We start from the raw sequence: 19,456 nt of genomic DNA, 5'->3' as shown, positions 1-19,456 counted from the left end.
CTCCTTTGACTCCACGCTGCCCCTTCAGTTACCACCGCTTCTCTTCACCCGTCTTTCTGCTCTACTTCAGAAAGTAAAAATGTTTCAAAGAAACGTCTATAGTTGTTGCCTCTAACTTCTCATCACCTATTCTCTCCTCAACCTTACTGCAATCAGACATCCAGTCTCCAGATTCCACTAAGACTTGTCAATATCATTACAGTGACCTTCAATTTATGTGATTAAAGTCAATGGTCATTTTTTTTTCTTACCTTACTATACATCTTGTTTGACAAAGTTGACCATATTCTCACTCTTCAAACATTTTCTTTTCCAGTTGTTTATGGCACAACACTGTCCTGGTGTTCCTCCTACTTCAGTGACTGCTTCCTCTCAGCCTTTAGAGCTATATCCTCTTCCTCTGCTCAGCCTCTATCCACTGAAGTGCCTGTGTGCTTCAGACTTGGGCTCCCTTCTCCTCTTTACCCCCACAGTCCTTGCTAGGTAATTGCAGCCAGCCTCATGATTTTAAAAGCAACAAATATGCTCTTTCCACAGTCTTCTCCATTTCAGCAAATGGCATCGTCATTCATTCAAACAAAACCAAATAATATCTAAGAGTTATACTTGATCCCTCTTATCACAATAATCTACCCTACCAATCCTTCAGCAAATTATTTTAGCTCCACCTCTAAAACATATCCCAAATCTATCCACTTCTATCTACACCACTATATAGCCCTAGGTTAAGTTACATAATCTCTCATGTGTATTATTTATATAATCACCTTATTTTTTTTACATCTTTATTGGAGTATAATTGCTTTACAATGGTGTGTTAGTTTCTGCTTTATAACAAAGTGAATCAGTTATACATATACATATGTTCCCATATCTCCTCCCTCTTGCATCTCCCTCCCTCCCTCCCTCCCTATCACACCCATCCAGGTGGTCACAAAGCACCGAGCTGATCTCCCTGTGCTATGCGGCTGCTTCTTATTAGATTTCCTGCTTTACCTACTGTACCCCACAGTATATTTGCCACATACCTGACAGAGTGATATATTTGAAACATAAATCAAAATGTGTAAGTAGGAGTTTAGAGTTTTTCACTGCACTGAAAGTCATAACCAAACTCATTAAGGAAACAGAATAAATATCTGGCCTCAAACTATGTGACCTTATTTTTCATCAGTCTCTCTTACACCCATTATGCTGCACTGGCATGTGCATGTGTATACACGTGCATGTGTTTTCCTTAACTACAAGCTACTTTCCACCTTAGGAACTTTGCTATCTTCCCTCTCTGTGGAACACTTTCACACCACATCTTTCTAATGGGTCCTTCCCTCTCCGTTTAAAAATAAATCTCTCATCTTTATTTAATCTTTTAAAGAAGTCCTTACAATATAAATACACAAATATATGACTTTATATGAATGCATATATGGAATATAATGTGTTTTGCTTGCCTCCCTATTTTCCCTTGAACCAACATAAACCTCTTAACTCACATTTTCAACTTAGTATTTTTCATTCCACACTTTTATATAAGACCATATAATCATATACACATTTAGATGTATACATATACAAGAGATCTTGTCAGCATTTTACAAAACTGGGACTCTTGTCAGTTTTATTTTGTTTTACTCATTTAACTACACCTCTTGGATATGTCTCTAAGTCAAATGGTATAGTTCTAAGGTACTCTTTTGAATAATTTCATAATTTTTCATATAAATGTTACTACTCTTTTGCTAGGTGCAAAATAAAAATCTCATTTGTAATATGAATTTTCCTAACTAGTAGTGATTAAACATCTCTTTTTTATATTTGTTGTCATTTGAGATTTGCTTGTTCTAAGCTGCTCATCTTTTGATCATTTTATAAATTGTTTATTACTTGTCTGAGAGCTCCTTGTACAGGTATATTAACCATGTTTTATACTTTTCCAAATTTCTCAATTATATATTACTTTTGTTTACATATCATCTGTCATTTAAAAGTTTTAAATTTTTATAAACTGACTGTATTACTGTTCTTCAAAATCTTGGCAGTTATTATACCACTGTAAGAATATAGTGAATGTAAGAATACCACTATTAAAACATACTATTTTAAAACAATGAAATCAAAATCATTTATATTTTGAGATGCACCCAGATGTACCTGCTGCATTAAAAATTTGAATTCAGCAAAGGTGCAGTAAGAAAATGTTTTACCTTACTCCTAGTAACTGAAGAAAATGACAATCAGCAAAGGAAAGCATTTATTGCAAGAATAATTCCTACTCTAGTCAAAGACTTTCAAAATAAGTGAGATATGAACAAGACATGAGACAGGCAATACTGCTTCAGAATATCCAATAAGCATGCCTGAAGGAAATTCTCTAAAACAAAAACTTAAGTTCAGTAACAGTAAAATTAGGACAAACCCTGTTGTCCTTTCCAAAAAATACTTATAAAAAATATTTCTCTGAAGTTATCTATTAGAAGGAGTTGAAGATGAAGGATGGAGTTAGTGGAGGAGACCTAGCTTATAACAACCTCCTCTCCTCCATTCCTCCAGCTTACTCCAACTAGAGTAAGATCAAAAAGAGTTTTTTCAGCAACTAGAAAGATCTGCACAAAATACACTTACGTTTCAACAGTGAAGCCAAAGACATAACAGTGAAAACTACAATCTTAATATTTTACTTTCAAGCTTTATAAATTAAATCTTTTTATTTTATCTGTAAGTGCTTAAGTCTATTTTTAAACACTTTGGTTTATTGCTAACAATTTATGACAACAGTAATATAAAATTAACTTTGTATTCTTATAAATTTGTCATCCTTTTATATTTTGAAATAATTTCAAACATACAGAGAAGTTTCAAAAAGTAGTACAAGGGAGAAGATATGCGGATACATGTATATGTATAGCTGATTCACTTTGTTATAAAGCAGTAACTAACACACTATTGGTAAAACAAACTCTAATAAAGGTGTTTTAAAAAAAAAGTAGTACAAAACTTTCATATATCCTTCCACCAAATTACCTGTTAACATTTTACCACATTTGCATTCTCTAAACACACATAACTTTTTCTCTGAACCCTCTGGACTAAGCTGCAGGTTATAAGGTCCCTTTGCCCCTAAATACTGTCTTAAAAACAAGGACAAATATAATTATCAAAATAAAAAACCAACATGGAGATACAGCACTATTATCTAATCTATAAACCTTATTCAAATTTCTCAATTTTCCCACTAATTTCCTTCATAGGGGAAAAAAAAGTTTTCCTTTTTATTTTCCCTCTAGCACAGAATCCAATCCAGGATCATATGCTGCATTTAACTGCATCCTGTTTAATTTGAAACACTTTCTCAGTCTTTGTTTTTCAGGGCCTTGGCACTTTGGCAGAATACAGGTCATTTATATTGTAGTATGTATCTCAATTTGGCTTTGTCTGTTGTTTCTTTCTGATTATACTCAGATTGTACATTTTGGACAGGAATAGATTAGAAGCAATGTGTTCTCAATACATCTCATGAAAATCCACATACCTATTTACCCCTTAAATAGTATTGTTAGCTTGATTAAGGTAGTGTCTGCCAGTTTCTCCCCCCAGCAAAGCTACTATTTTCCCCCTATTATTAGTAAGTATATTGTGAAGATCTCTATGAAAATATTCTGTTTTCTCATCAAACTTTAACAAACTGATTTTTGCATCCACTGATGAATAATATTGTCTGAAAAATTATTACCATGATGGTTGTCAAATGGGAATTTTCTAATTCCATTACATTTTCTATCTACATTTACTAACTGATATTTTACTGTGAGAGTTTTCCTTTCCTTTCATTCATTCATTCATTTATGTCAGCAACAACTCATGGATTCTTATTTTATTCTATGGGTTATAATTCATTCGTATCTTTACTCATTCTGATGTTCAAATTGTCTTTTATTTCAGCAGTGAGAGATCCTCTATGTCGGCTTCCTGTATCCATCTGACATGCTCCCAGTACTCTTTGAACTTCCTGGCACAGTCAAATGTTCCAGGCTCTTCCTGTTTTTTCCCTGCCCCAGCCCTAGAATCAGCCATTTCACCAGGAAGCTCTGATTCCTTTTGGTAGAGAACTGTATTTAGAAACTAAGATACGGAGGCTAAGTTACTTGGGTGTCACTGTTTCTAGGCCCTCTCAACAGACAGAACTAGGAAATATGTATATGTACACACATACACACACAAACACACTTCAATATCTGTTTCTATTTTTATCAAAGTATATTAAAATCCATGGTACTTCCAATTCTAATTCTATGTCATAGGGTTTACCACAGGCTTCTCCCTTTCCATAGCTCCAACTCCCTTCTCTGACAGTAAGAAACCCAGCTCCCATTATCCACAATACACTTACTTATTTGCTCAATCTTAGATTACACTTTAAGTAGTTTTAAAATTGCTAAGCCACACTATGAAAAACAAACCTACCATGTAGAAACAAAAGACAGTTCTTTTATCGATACTCTGAAGGACTGGGTCAAGAGATAAATGCATACATAATTTTGGTAAGATATCATCATATACCGTCCCTTCAAATGGCTATACCAATCTGTATTCCCATCTGCATTGCACAGGACTGCCTATTTCTTCACAGCCTTACTATACTTTCAATAATAACAGTATTTAGGGCTATGAATTTTCTTCTGATTCCTACGTTAAATATATTCCATAAATATGGATGTGTACTATTTTCGTTTTTTTAGAAATTATGTTATTTTAGTTACATATTTCCCTTTTTACCCAGAAGTTGTTCGACTGGCATCAAACTTTTCAAAAAAGAAATTCTTATGTAGAATTAGCTTTCAAAAAAACCATCAAACAAAATTAATTTCTAGTTTTACTACATGGTAATCGGCGTATGTTTATAATAGTCTCCTTTATTGAATTTACTGGTGCTTCTTTGGTTAGGTAATATATGATCAATTTTGATGAATGCTCTATGTACCCTTATATGCTCTATTTTCTAAGTGTAGTGTTCAACATATCACTTAAAGTCAATTTTATTGATTATGCTGTTTAGATCTGGTTTACCATCAATTATTTTTTGTCCATTTGATCTATTTCATACTAAGACTACTGTGTTTAAGTATCTTATTACTAGTTTGTTTCCATTTATGTTTCTTTGTATCTCTTTCAGTTTCTGTTTGATAAAGGTAGTATTTAGTATACCATTATTCCTAATTCTTACATCTTCAAGGTGAATTACAGCTTTCAGCACTGAAAAGTATCTTTCTTTGCCCCATTTAATGCTTTTTTGTCTACAATCCTACATCGTCTAATATCGGGATTATAATCTGTTTTCTCATTGTTTTCATTTGTCTGGTATACCTTTTCCCATACCTTTATTTTTAGTCTTTCTGATTATTCCATTTTAGGTGTGTCTCTTTTTGCCTATATTTGGAGCTTGTGAACTAAACTGGAAATGTTTTTTCTTTTAATAAAGAGTCAGTCCCATTCACATTTATTGATATGACTGATAATGCTCAGAGATTTCATTGTTATTTTAATACTTTAATAAATATTTAATGCTTATACATATTATGTATATTTCCTATTTTTTTCCTCTCTCTAAATGAGGTGTTTTCTTTGCTCCTTTATTTTAAAAAAAATTTAACAAAGATTAGCATTTTTGTCCTAGTGGTTACCTTTGTAGTTACAGCTTTTAAAAATGCCCTTGGTCTCCTGTTTTCATGTTTAATCTTTCACTATTTGGTGTGTCAAATCTTAATGATATTCTTTAACTCCCACCTATTGCCTAAACAATAACCAGTGTGCTTATTCTACTTTCCTCTTTCCCTCTCCTTTCTTACCATGTCTCAGTTGCATTATTTCTATTTTATCACAATAAAGTAACATATAATAAATAATATATAACACATTATTCTTCCACCCTTGCCCCCACTGTTGCTTTAGGCTAAAATCTATAGTTAAGTATATTAAATGTTGATCATGTATTTTTTTGCTTATTTCCTCAGACATCTCTCAGTTGTATGAAGCTTATCCTCTACTAGATTGCACACTAACAGCTCATAAGTAGAGAATTCCCTGAGCTCTAGTATGTTTAAAACTTGTTTTTATAATCTTTGTATTTGAGTACAGCTTGACTGCAAATGAAATCTTTGCTTCAGACTTTTTTCCCTGCGTTTTTTGAAAATGCTGCTCTACTGTTGCCTTGTGCTTTATTATCTCGATTTTGCAAAATTCGATGCCAGTCTAATTCTCTGCACTTATAAATTTGTTGTTGTTTTATACCTAGAAGCCCTGAGGATTTTTTTTAATCTTAAAATCCTATAGTTTCAGTAGGATATGTATCAGAGTTGATCTCTGCAGGTCCACCTAATCCTTGGCATCTTAGTTTCCCTTTTATTTATGAAAACTTTAATTATAGTTTAAATATTAGTTCTATGGTTTCGTTTTTCTTCTTCAGGGATTGCAATTATACATAAGTTCGATCTTCTTTATACATAAGTTCGATCTTCTTTATCTATCTCCCTTTTCAACCACTCCTCTCAAACCCTTTGAAATTACTTATCTCATTTTCATTCATTTAGTTGTTTCCCTGCCTTCCTTCAATCAATATTAAGGTTTCATTTGAATGTATTATTCCTTGGCCACTTTGTAATTTAGTCTTTGATTTGATATGACTTTATCTTTTTATTTTCTGGAGTTCAATCACTTTCTGTTTCATCCATGCTTTTTTAAAAAAAATTCACTTCCATTCTTAGTATTTCAAAATTCTGAATCATGATTTTTTTGTCTGTAACATTCCTAAATATTTGTTTAAGGAAATTTATTGCAGGTTGGAAAGTCATATAGCTGCTTTTTCCCAATTTTTCATTGTTGGGGGAACAATCTTATCACCCAAATAGTAGTAAATATCATTTTGTTTTCTTCTTTATAATAGTATATATAGGAGAATACTGCTTGCATCACTGAATTTCTATGGAAAGAACAGTGGGGAGTGGTTTAAAATATTCTTAGTTTAAGAGCACCTCTCCTTCTAAAGGAGTTAAGTATGGTCCCTTTAATGGAAGGCTTTTGGGGAGGGTACTGGCAGTGGGGAGAAGAGCTTTGTGTCCTTTGATAAATATATATATATAGTTATATATATATTTGCATATTCTTTTGTCTTGAAGGATATATACATATATCCATTTGTATATATCCATATATTCATTTCCATTCAACTAGCATTCTCCAAAGAGTACCTTTACCTTCCTTTTTACCCTCTTCTCCCTCAAATAGTTACCTTTTCAAGACTATATATAATACTTCCTTGAGCACTACATACATTTAAGTCCTTTCTTTACCTGTGGTCTCTTCTGACCTACAAATAGTATTTTTCAGAATTTTTGGACTTAGGGTAGAATTCTTCTTTTTGTTAGTGATTTCAAATCAATCTTAAGACAGCTACAAGGTTTCCTCTTCTCCTTTCCCACAATCTTTTTGCCTGATGTATGCTTGCTCACCTCAGAGACTTACAGTAGAAGTTCAAGAAACAGCACACTGTGACTTGGTAATAATTTTCTACTTGGAGGTAATGTAAAATTTGATATGCTTTGCCTTCTAGTTGTGCCAAGATTGTAGGTTTTATGTAATTTTATTTGTTCTTCTTGTTTTTCTATATCTATTTTTGGAGAAATTATGTTGGAAGAGTCAGGATTAATGCAGCCATCACTCCTTTAATTACTAAGAATTCCTCCTATAAATTTGAATCTTTGTTTTGCAACAGGCTTAAAAATTTTTTTACTTGAAACATATTAAACATTTAATTTCATTTTATTTTAAATATTATGAAATTTTAAAAATATCAGTATTAATAAAGCTATTTCAGTATCAGGCAAAATAACATAAATTTTATTTTTATTTAAAAATAAAATTTATTATTTATTTATTTATTTCGCTGCATCGGGTCTTAGTTGCGGCATGCAGGCTCTCTAGTTGTAGCATGCACGCTCTAGAGCATGCAGGCTTAGTTGCCCTGCAGCAGGTGGGATCTTAGTTCCCCGACCAGGGATTAAACCCGCATGCCTGGCATCAGAAGGCGGATTCTTAACCACTGGACCACCAGGGAAGTCCCATAAATTTTATTTTTAAATTGTCGTTTTACTCCAGTACTGTAATAACTATAAAGAAAAAGAATAGGACTAAAGGGCTAGACTACAAAATTCAGTGCCTCTATAAACTGAGACACATTTGGTTTTAACCTAACCAGCTTTCCTGATTTTGTGTAAAATCTGGGACTAATATAATTCTCTGAATTCAAGAAGGTTGAACTGTACCATCTCTAAAAGACCTTCTATGTTTTAAATCCCTAGTACCTGTAAAGATTTTCACATCATATATATTTAGACATACTTTATTTCATTGTTGAATTTAAAAGTCCAGGAGAGACTTTGAGTTTCTGCTCCAGCACTTAACACTCATGGAAGTCGCCACTCTGTTCTAACAACAAGTAAAAAGCTGAACAAACTGAAAAACCAACAACTCTTCTTAGATCCCTCAGAGAGTTGAGGTCCCAGGGCAACTTCTACCTCCCAAACTGGAGACAGAGAGGCAGATACTACAAATCATAAATTACCAGAGCCATGAACAGAACCTCCAGAGGAACCAGTACAGGGGTAGGAAAATCTTAACTGTAATTGATGAGTTGCTGGAGAATCACTGTGGACAAGTATAAAAGTTAAGAACTCTAGGGGGACCCAGTCTTGGGAAGGCATACCTACACTTTTGTGAGTTTTACCTCCAGGACCTCTATCTATCAGGTTCTCACAGTAAATTGAAATTATCAACTAAGATGGTATAAACCAGTCCAAATATATAAACAAAGGATGACAAAGAATAAGATCCACGTAAAATGGAGAGTCAAGATATATTATCAGACTAGATAAAAATAAAAATCCAGCCACATACTATTTACAAAAGATATACCTAAAGCATAAAGACATAGGTTGAATGTAAATGCAGAGAACTAGACCTATCAAGAAAATACTAGCCAAAGGAAAGATGTAGCTATATTAATGTGAGACAGTAGATTTAAGTAGATTTAAGACAGACATGCCTTCCTGAGGACAGAAAAGGTCAATATGTTTTAAAAAATTCACCAAGAAGATATAACAATTCTAAATATGTATGAGCCTAATGAAATATTCCCCAAATATATAAAACAATATGTATTAAGCTAATAAAATATAGAGAGAAATTGACAAATCCATCATTGTGGTAAGTGCAATTACTGACAGGTCTCAATGAGCCAAAACCAAATACATTAAAAAAACACAAAGAATACAGATAATGTGAACACAAAATGAGACTGAATAGACATATGTAGAATCCTGCATCCAACAATTAAAAGAATACACATTTATCTCAAGTCCACTTGGAACATTTACCAAAAACTGATCATGATTTAGGAAATTAAGCAAGCCTTAACACATTTTAAAGTGTTCACAATCTATTGGTAAAGGCAATATAAACTACTATAAAACACTGTAATAAGTTCTATCATTAAAGTGTTTATAAAGTGTTTTGGTAAAGACTGAAAAATACTATCTGAAACAGATTAAATACATACAGAATTAATATCTAGAATATATAAAGAACTTCTAAGAAAAATATCAATGATCCAGCAAAAAATGGGCAAATCACAAAAACAGGTAACATTTCACCTTCATTAGACCAAAAAATATATTTAAAAAAATAAAGTGAGAGAGAAAGGAAGAAAGGAAGGAGAAAGGCAAAGTGTATTGGAAAAGAAATTTTCATAAATTACTATAGTGTATCTGGTACAACCACTTTGGAGAGCAACTTGAAAACCACACAGTAAAGCTATGACAGACAAACTCAACCCAGCAACTCCTCTAGATATTTATCACAGAGACATGTCCACAGATGTAGCTTGAGCATCATTTCTAACGTAACATACGCAGCAAAATTTCTAAAAAACTGGAAACAACCTAAATGTTCTTTGATAGAAGTACTGATAAATGAATTGAGGCATATTCTTTCCTACAAACTAGTTGTACTAAATGAATTACACAGACAACTCTCCAAAACACTACATTTAGTGAAAAAGCATGTGCAGATAATAATGCTATTATGTAAAATTTTTAAACCATGTTGAAACAATATTCAGTAATATGTGCTTAAGTAATAAAGAGAATACAAATTAAATCCATGATGGGGGTTACTCTGGGGAAGCAAAGAGGAATGAGACTAGGAAAAACTATAGAGGACAGTAAATTTTTAATTTTTTTCTTTTACAAGGAAAGATATCTGCAGCAAATATGTCAGAATTGACATACACTACTTCTGGATAATAAAAGTAACAGCGGGCTTCCCTGGTGGCGCAGTGGTTGAGAGTCCGCCTGCCGATGCAGGGGATACGGGTTCGTGCCCCGGTCTGGGAAGATCCCACATGCCGCGGAGCGGCTGGGCCCGTGAGCCATGGCCGCTGAGCCTGCGCATACGGAGCCTGTGCTCTGCAACGGGAGTGGCCACAACAGTGAGAGGCCCGCATACCGCAAAAAAAAAAAAAAAAAAGTAACAGCGTTTGAGGTATTGTTTGTTCTCTGTATTCTGCCTTAAAATAATTTTTTTAACTCTATTTCATTTTTTATTTAAAGTATAAGAGGATGTCTGTCCGTAAGTAAAATGGAGTGACTGATGGAAGACCAAAGAACCCACTGAGATCAACTACAAAAAGAGTGAAATACACCAAATACCTGTTCTAAGACATGAGAAAGCTGCTCAAGCAAAAAGGACTCAAGATGCCAAAACTTTAGAGGGATGAAAGACTTCACTTCCACTTAGAAGTTTCTGATGAAACTGTGTTTGTCTTTCTTGGTCTAGTTCTTTTTAAAATGTAAACTTCATACTAAAGCATAACATAAAGGAAAGCTCACAATCCTGAGTGTGTGGCTCAGTGAATTTTCAAAGAAAAGAATGTGGCCTTAAATCTAGCATACACCGGTGCACCACCCCAGAAACACTCTTTTGTCCTGTCTCCAAGTCATTATCACCTTGTCCCAAGGAAGATCATTAACCTAACTTATAGCATCATAGATTAATTATGCGTGTTGTTGAGTTTTTTATGAAGAGCATATGTTCTTTTCTGCTTTGTTGGTATGGTTTTTGCAATAAATCGCACTGGGTCAAGTGAAAATCCATCTGAAAGGTAACAAATTTTGACCCCTACACCTCAAACCACACACAAAAACAAATTCCAAATGAACAGATCTAAAATGCAAAAGCCTATTTACAAGAGAATAAATATATACATTGTGTTCTAGTCATACAATGGAATATTATACATCAATGAAAATGTATAAAATACATCTCCATGCAACAATGATGAATTTCACAAACATAATGTTGCACAAAAGAACATGGGATGTTCCAATGACTTTAAGTGTGTTATTTATCTTACTAGCTCAAAAACTCTAGTAATTCAAAATTCTATTTGCTATTACCTCCTTCAGTAACTGCTCCCTGAACTACCCCACCATCAGAGGTTGGTGGTTTCTTCCATAAACACTCCTATCACCTAAGCTTACTTCTATTTGCAATACACTTAAATGTATTTAATGAGTTCCCAGTGCCTAGCAGTCTCTCAGATAAAGTAGGTATTCAAATTTGGATGAAATAAATGACATCTCTTCTGCATGGGAATGATTTTTCCTCTTCAATGCAAGAATAATGAAACTTTTAACTCAGAATCCACAAATTCCAAAATCAGTAAAATTAAGATACCCTTTTAGTTTATGACAAATTGTTCCTAATCTAACCTTAAAAATAAACTACCCAACTACCTCTTTTATATCTTTTCTGCATTTTTTTTTTTTTTTGCCAAAATCATCTGAGGAGAAATTCAGACACCCTTGTCCCATTTGGCAGCTTGGCAAGAAGCTGACTTAGCAGGTAAATTCAACACAGGAATAGGCTATTTCTAGTTGCTGAGATATAGTGGCAGGCTCCATTTTTTTTAACCAGGTCATTTCCTTAACTTAAAAAGTTCCCATTACACAGTCACTTACATATTCCTAGTTGTCCTTTCCCTCTAAACATGTGGAGTCCTTTCCACTAGTAGTTCTAGTCTATCTATGCTCAATTTAAACGTGACTCTGTATGGGATACCGAGAGCTGAAGGGATCTTAGGTGCTTTGCTAATCTTCTGCTTGTACGTTATTCCCCAATAAATCCTATTTTACATTTACGCTGCACATGATCATGAAACAGGTCCCCATGCCCCCTCTACATGTCACAATCCTCAGACTTGTGAAGGAAAATTTACTTGCAATCTTGCTAGAATCATTCCTTTGGAATGATGGTATGATTATTTTATCAGTCTTCCCTATTTTATCAACCTTCATAATGAATCATACTGTGTGAGCCTTAACACTTTAGCTAAGGAATCTTCATGAGCTGAAACAAGGGGACCTCTTCAATTCGGTCTATCAGCAACCCTAATCACTTCCACTAACTTCTTTACCAGCTGCTCAGTTGAGTTTTGTCTCCAATTATATCTGTATTAAATGGATGAACTACTACTCAGGCTTTACAAAACACATCTTCAGTACTGTTCTATTCCTGGTAAGCTTCCAAAACCCAGCTGTTCCTGAAACTTCTGATATGCAACCTTTCTGGAGATAGCATCCCTCCCTTCTGCATTGGCTTTCAATAGTAGTTCCTTTACAATAGTCTATGATATTACTTTTTCTTCTTTCCTTTAAATGAAGGGATTGGCAAACTTTTTCTTAAAGGGTCAGGGAGTAAAGATTTTAGGTCTATGGGCCATACAGTCAGTCTCTGGGGCAACTACTCAACTCTGTTGTTTTAGTGTGAAAGCAGCCAAAGACAATATGTAAACAAATGTGTGTGGCAATGTCCTAATAATGCTTTATTTATTAAAAAAAAATAACTAGGCAGCCAGCCCATGGAACATAGTTTGCCACCCCCTGCTTTAAACTCTTACAACTTCTGGGCTTCATATACCAGTATCATTATAATTACCCTGAATTTGTAAGGGTTTACTGACATTGTAGTGAAAATTAAGTTCAATATATTTTATCAATTAAAGCTGAGATATATACATAAATGACTTAGAAATATTTGTGATAATAAGAGTTGTAAAAAAATTCTCATTATTTGTTGGTGAATCAGAAAATCTAACTGACCAGAACACATTCACTGATAACCACAGTTAACTTGGGTATTACCTAACTATGACAATAGAGGTGGTAATTTAAAATAATCATCAATATATGGAAAACTAACCAACATAATCAAGTGTACAGAAGATTAAATATATTATGATAAACCTACACAATTGATGGTAGTAGTGGAATTGCAGTGATTTTACTTTTCCTATTCTGCTTATTTATGTTTTCTATAATTAACAAAAACGATTTCTATAATAAGAAAAAAAGTTTCTTTAAAGCACATGATGAAAAGTCAGAAGCTTTTGATTGCTAAATGTTTTAATGTAGTCTGGAAATAAAAATATTTAGACTTCAAATTAATTTTAAAAAAATCAACCATTCTATCCTACACTCCTTTTTAAAAAAATTTACACCAATTAAATAGATAAATTAAAATTTTCATTTACCTGTCGGTTCCTTTCATCCATTATGCGTGTGATTTGTATTTTCTTCCGCCCCATTTTCAGTCACCTTTCCTTCCTTATATTCCAAATATTTAATTCAAAAATTAATTTTCTTCAATACCCTAATGCATGGTACACAGCTTCTATTATTTCAGCTTCTAGTTCAAGGGCTACAGCTGAAATTTTCTATAAGATCTAAAAGAAAACACAAATTAGAAAATTTAAGTTCTATAAGTTTGCAACTCGTGAAAATGTTATACAAATTTCAAACCTGCCTTTATAGTGCACACAGACTGCATTATTAGTTGAAATTTTTCATTACATAAAATTAGTAAACAAGTTGAAGCCTTGTTAATTTTACCCTTAAAATATCTCCTGAAACTTTTCATGCCTCTAGTTCTGGCTAAAAGAGTGCAATTATATATAACCTTTGAGTTTTTCCTCAATGAATATAATAACAGCAAAACAAGAGCAACACTTACTGAGATTTTTCTACGTGCCAGGCACTTTTCTAAGTACCTAATATGCCTTAACTCTTTCAATCATAACTTCAATCTTCTGAGTTATAATTATCATCTCCATTTTATAAATAGGGATATTAAGGCAGAGAGCTGTTAAGTAATGTGTCCAAGGTCACACAGCTAGTAAGAGGCAGATCTTGGAATATGAACTCAGGGAGTCTCTAGAATTTCTACTCTCAAACATTATGGAATATCCTTAAAAGCTTTTGATAGCCTCCATGTCTAAGGATGAACTAGTGATCTGGGTAGCCCCAATCTGCCTTTACAAACTCTTCTTGCAAACTGCCCTAGCCACTAGCAAAATTACTATTTGTCAATCCACAAAGACATTATATACTTTCATAATAATATGCGCCTAAATGAAACACTATTCCTTTAGCCATTTAATTATCTCCTCCTTATCAGCCAAGATTCAGGTTGAATGTCACCACCCTGATGAAGCCAAGACCAATTCCCCTTGGTAGAATAAATCATAGCACCTTATTTTGTGGGTACATGTGTATAAATTCCAAGATCATTTCCCTTTGAGACTGTGAATCTTTCAAAAACAACGATTTTTTATTCCATTTCTCTCTACAGTAGAATGACTGGTCATGATATAACTTGTTATGCTCTGAATGATAGTTGTGTCAAAAACCCAGTGCTTTCAAACTTTACATAATAAAATATTTACAGAGGGATGGGGGATGGGAGACAAATGTTATAACACAATAACAATTTCTCAAGGGAATTTTTTGAAGTATTTTTAATATTGTACATGTAACTCTATAAAACTTCAACTGTACTATGCAAATCCAGTGTTTAAATAAATCTGGCTTTTGCTCAAAAGCAGTGAGTTTCCAATTCTTATCACAACCATCATTATCATCAGCACAGCTTACATATCCTCCCTTACTCATTCTGTTATTTCTTTAATTATACAGATATTAATTGATCATCTATTAACAACTGATAACCTATTCAGTGATCACCTACTTGCAAAACAGGTACTTCCAAACACTGAACTAGGTACATATGATAAAATGGTCAAGGAAAAAAGGCATAACTTCTGATCTCACAGTCCAGAGTCTAGTAGGGGAAAACAGACATTAGTCAAACCATCATATAAATGAGTTTGTACAAAAGTTCATTTATCTGACCTAAATTCATGGTCAGGGCAGGCTTCACTGAGAACTGCTCCATACTCAAACCTGAGTATGCAGATATACTTACTAGGCAGACAGAAGAGCATGTGCAAAAACCCTATGACAAGAACGAGCAGGAAACATGAGAGGAACTGAAAGATGGCTAGTCACTGGTAGGAATCAATTAAACAAGCAGCTGTGCTGTAGAGTGTTTCTGTTTTCTCAACAGACTGCAATATAAACAACAGAAGTTGGCTTACTCCAAATCATGTTCTCTAATAGATCACAGCACATCCAATTCCCATTATGAAAACTTGCACTGTAGCAGGCAACGTAAATATTCACACATTTCACCACAGAGATAATATGTTAACTCCTATAAGGTATATGCACTTGTATAATCTGAAAAATTCTGAACATATGTGAGCATTTTGCTTTTGACAATGGTGGAGTAGGTTGCTTCAAACCCATCTTTCCCTGAGAACCACTAGAAAAGCAAAACAAAAAGTAATCTGTTTAAAACAACTGAAGAACTTTTAAGACAGTGAGAATTTGCAGGGCTGGGACCTAGAAGAAACAGGTGGGGCCAGACTTCAGACTCGTTTTCCCCTAGAATCATTCATAGATTCTTAAAACACTAGCTGAGAGGCTGAGAAGCTAAGCAGAGCTTTCCACACTTCTTTGGGTGGGGACATGAATATTCAATTCAGAGCCTGGCTAGGAGGAATAGCTCCAGTAAACACACTGGGAAGCTGGAGGGAATCTAAAGGACTATACCCTAGGTAAAAGGTAAACCAGAAATAGACCAGGCCACAAAAGGAAAGAAATATAGCTTCAAATCTTCTCAATCTGACTATATTGAGGTAATCTGGGCTACCTAGTATCATTAGCCTAGCTGCATGCCAGTAAAATCTTCCCAAAAGGTTTTAGCAAAAGTAAATCTTATCAGCAAGAAGACTCCAAAATTCAAATTATCCTATCATTTTTCATATGAAATGTCTAAAATAAAACAACCCATCAAGATCTGACTGAAAACTAAGACTTTAAAATGGCACCAGAAATAGACCCATAATAAATTCAGATAATGGTGTTAGCAGAAAAGTTTTTTTTTTTAATGATCCATACTTTTGACCAGATTTAATAACTTTGTTTATTTATTTATTTATTGGCTGTGCTGGGTCTTTGTTGCTGCATGTGGGTTTTCTCTAGTTGTGGCAAGCGGGGCCTACTCTTTGTGGTGTGTGAGCTTCTCATTGTGGTGGCTTCTCTTGTTGTAGAGCACAGGCTCTAGGCGCACGGGCTCAGTAGTTGTGGCTCGCGGGCTCTAGAGCTCAGGCTCAGTAGTTGTGGTGCACGGGCTTAGTTGCTCCGCAGCATGTGGATCTTTCCAGACCAGGGCTCGAACCTGTGTCCCCTGCATTGGCAGGCAGATTCTTAACCACTGCAAAACCAGGAAATCCCAGAAAACAGTTTTAAAATAAGTTAATTTAATGTGTTAAAAGGATTTTTTAAAATGAAGAATTTTAGCAAACACTAAAAACATGGAAAACAGAGAATTGAAAAACACAATTTTAAAAACAGAAATTGAGAAATTGATGGATGAGTTTAACAATAGGTTAGATACAGCTGACGAAAGAAGCAATGACCCAGAAGATAGGAAAGAAGAAAATACACTGAAGCCCAAAAAGACACAAGAATGGGAAATACAGAAAAGAGTGTGAAAATATTATGAAACATGAAGAAAAGATCCAAAATTCATGTAACTGGAGTCCCAGAAAGGAAGGCGAGAACATATGAGAAAGAAAAGATATTTAAAGACCTAATAGTTTAAAACTTTAAAAACCTGATCAATGACATCAAGCCACAGATTGAAGAAGATCTACAAACTCCCAACCAAAACAAATACAAAGAAAACCACACTTAGGCAAATCAAAGTAAAGGGGGAGGTTGGAGGGACAGAAACAAAGAGACAGAAACAGCCACAAACAGACCTTAAAAGCAGCCAGAAAAATTTAAAAATATATTAACTTTAAGAGTAACAGTAAGATATAGCTGGCTTCTTTAAATAAATAATGGAAGCCAAAAGACAACAAAATGATATCCTCAGAGTGCTCGGAACAGAGGAAATGCCAAAATAGAACTCTGTATTTGGCAAAAAAAAAAAAAAATACCCTTCAGAAATGAAGGCAAAATAGAGACATTTTTAGCCAAACAGAATCAGAAAATTTGTCACCAGGGAACATTGAAGAGACTTCTTCAAGTAGAAGGAAAAGAGGAATTCCAGATACAGCTTGGATATGCACCAAAAACACGAAATATAATGAACGGGTTAAATATGTAACTCTAAATGAATACTGACTAAATAAAATAATGACAGTATTTTGTGGAATTTAAAATATTATAATGCACAACCATACATCATTGGGAAGGGTAGTAAATGAAGTTAAAGTGTTCTAAAACACTTTCATTGATTAGGAAATGGAAAAAGTTCTCATTTACTTTAGACTTCTAAACACGAAAGATGCATGTGGTAAATAATTTCTGAGATAACCACTAGAAAGACAGTAAGAGTATATATAGTCGTTCCTTGGTATCTGTAGGGGATTGGTCCAGGACCCTGAGAGGATACCAAAATCTGAGGATGTGCAAGTCCCTTATATAAAATGGCATAGCATTTGCATATAACCCACACAAATCCTCTCATATATTTTAAATCATCCTTAGATTACTTATAATACATAATAAAATATAAATGCTATGTAAAGAGTTGCTGGCATGCAGTAAACTCAAGCTTTGCTTTTGGGAATTTTCTGGAATTTCTTTTCCTGGATATTTTCAATCTACAGTTGGATGAATCCACGGGTACAAAACCCTCAGACATGAAGAGCCACCTGTACAGCTAACAAGCTAACAGAGGGGAAAAATGGATTAATAAATAATCCAAATTAGATTTAAAAAAATAAAACCTAATTATAAGATGATTATAGAGGATATATCTGACATATGGGGATATAGAAAGAATAAGCATAAAAGCATGGAGAAAGATATCTTTTATAAAACACAAACCAAAAGCTTGTGTGGCTATACTTTACCATAGAAAACTTTGATGCATGAGATAGATATATATATAGATATGGATAAGAATATAGTGGGATACTTCATTACAATAAAAGTTCAATTCACCAGGAAGGCACAGCAATTCTAAATTTGAATGCACCTGGTAACACCTAAGTCAGGTATCCTTTCCTGAAAAGCAGATATTCTGTGCAAAACCCTAACCAGGAACTTGTATTCCAATATTTTAAATAGGAAAAATTATGTTACATATCAGCTGATAACCCCCAATCACTTCTCTTTTAAAATTTAACTAAACATAGAAAATGTCCATTTATCATAGTAAATTATCATGGTTAGGATGTAAAATGCACACTATATGACTTCGTATGCAATAACTTTCTCCCTGGCTTTGTTTTCCTTCTCCACAATTTAACATTTTCTCAACATGTTTGGGGCATTCTACAAATTTAAGCAAAATCAAGGACCAAATATGAAAGGCAATTAGAAATTTATTCAAAACAAACACACATAGCAGATAATAGCTCAAAAGCTTACAATACTGTAATATCTTTCTTATTGCCAGAAACATCAGAGATGCATATTCCCTTTGTTGACACTAAGCAAATGTTTCAAAATGTCTACACGTGCTTCTAATGTTCAACAAATTACATTTGGAAGGTAATTTGTGACTTTCCCCCATAGACCAGTTTGCTAAAATATTGTACTGAATTTTACAGACTAAAAAATACTTTTTCTAAATAAACTTAAACTAAGAAACTAGAGTATGGTATATAAAGCCAACATGAAAAGAACTACATGAAGTCCACAATTCTAGCAAGTTGATTTTAACACAGCTTTCTCAGTAAAGGAGAAAGGAACAAGCACATGAAAACAAGGAACAAGCAGACTAGAAGAAACAGCAACAGATTTGAGCTTTACAATTAACAACCTAACTGACATACAGAACAATATACCTAACAAATGCATAAAATACATTCTTTGTAAAAAACATTTACCAAAAATGACCACATGCTGGACCAAAACTAAGTGTTAACAAATTTCAAAGGACAGACATGTTTCTCTGAGCTCAAATTGAGCTATGAATTAATAACAATATA

General features: G+C 33.8%; 1 protein-coding gene across 5 annotated transcripts in view; it reads right to left on the bottom strand.

Annotated features, from left to right (window-relative positions):
- MEF2A (myocyte enhancer factor 2A) overlaps positions 1-19,456 on the bottom strand; it is a 172,112-nt gene that overhangs the window by 76,837 nt on the left and 75,819 nt on the right. For all 5 annotated transcript variants that reach the window (XM_060096904.1, XM_060096908.1, XM_060096906.1 and 2 more), the window contains exon 3: positions 13,640-13,831. In XM_060096904.1, the coding sequence (XP_059952887.1) occupies positions 13,640-13,693 (54 nt within the window). In that variant the 5' untranslated portion in view covers positions 13,694-13,831. The remainder of the gene's footprint in view (positions 1-13,639; positions 13,832-19,456) is intronic.

The sequence above is a fragment of the Mesoplodon densirostris genome, chromosome 4, assembly GCF_025265405.1.
Source record: "Mesoplodon densirostris isolate mMesDen1 chromosome 4, mMesDen1 primary haplotype, whole genome shotgun sequence".
Classification (NCBI taxonomy): domain Eukaryota; kingdom Metazoa; phylum Chordata; class Mammalia; order Artiodactyla; family Ziphiidae; genus Mesoplodon; species Mesoplodon densirostris.
Note: the sequence above shows the minus strand (reverse complement) of the source record. Positions and strands in the feature narration are given on the sequence as shown.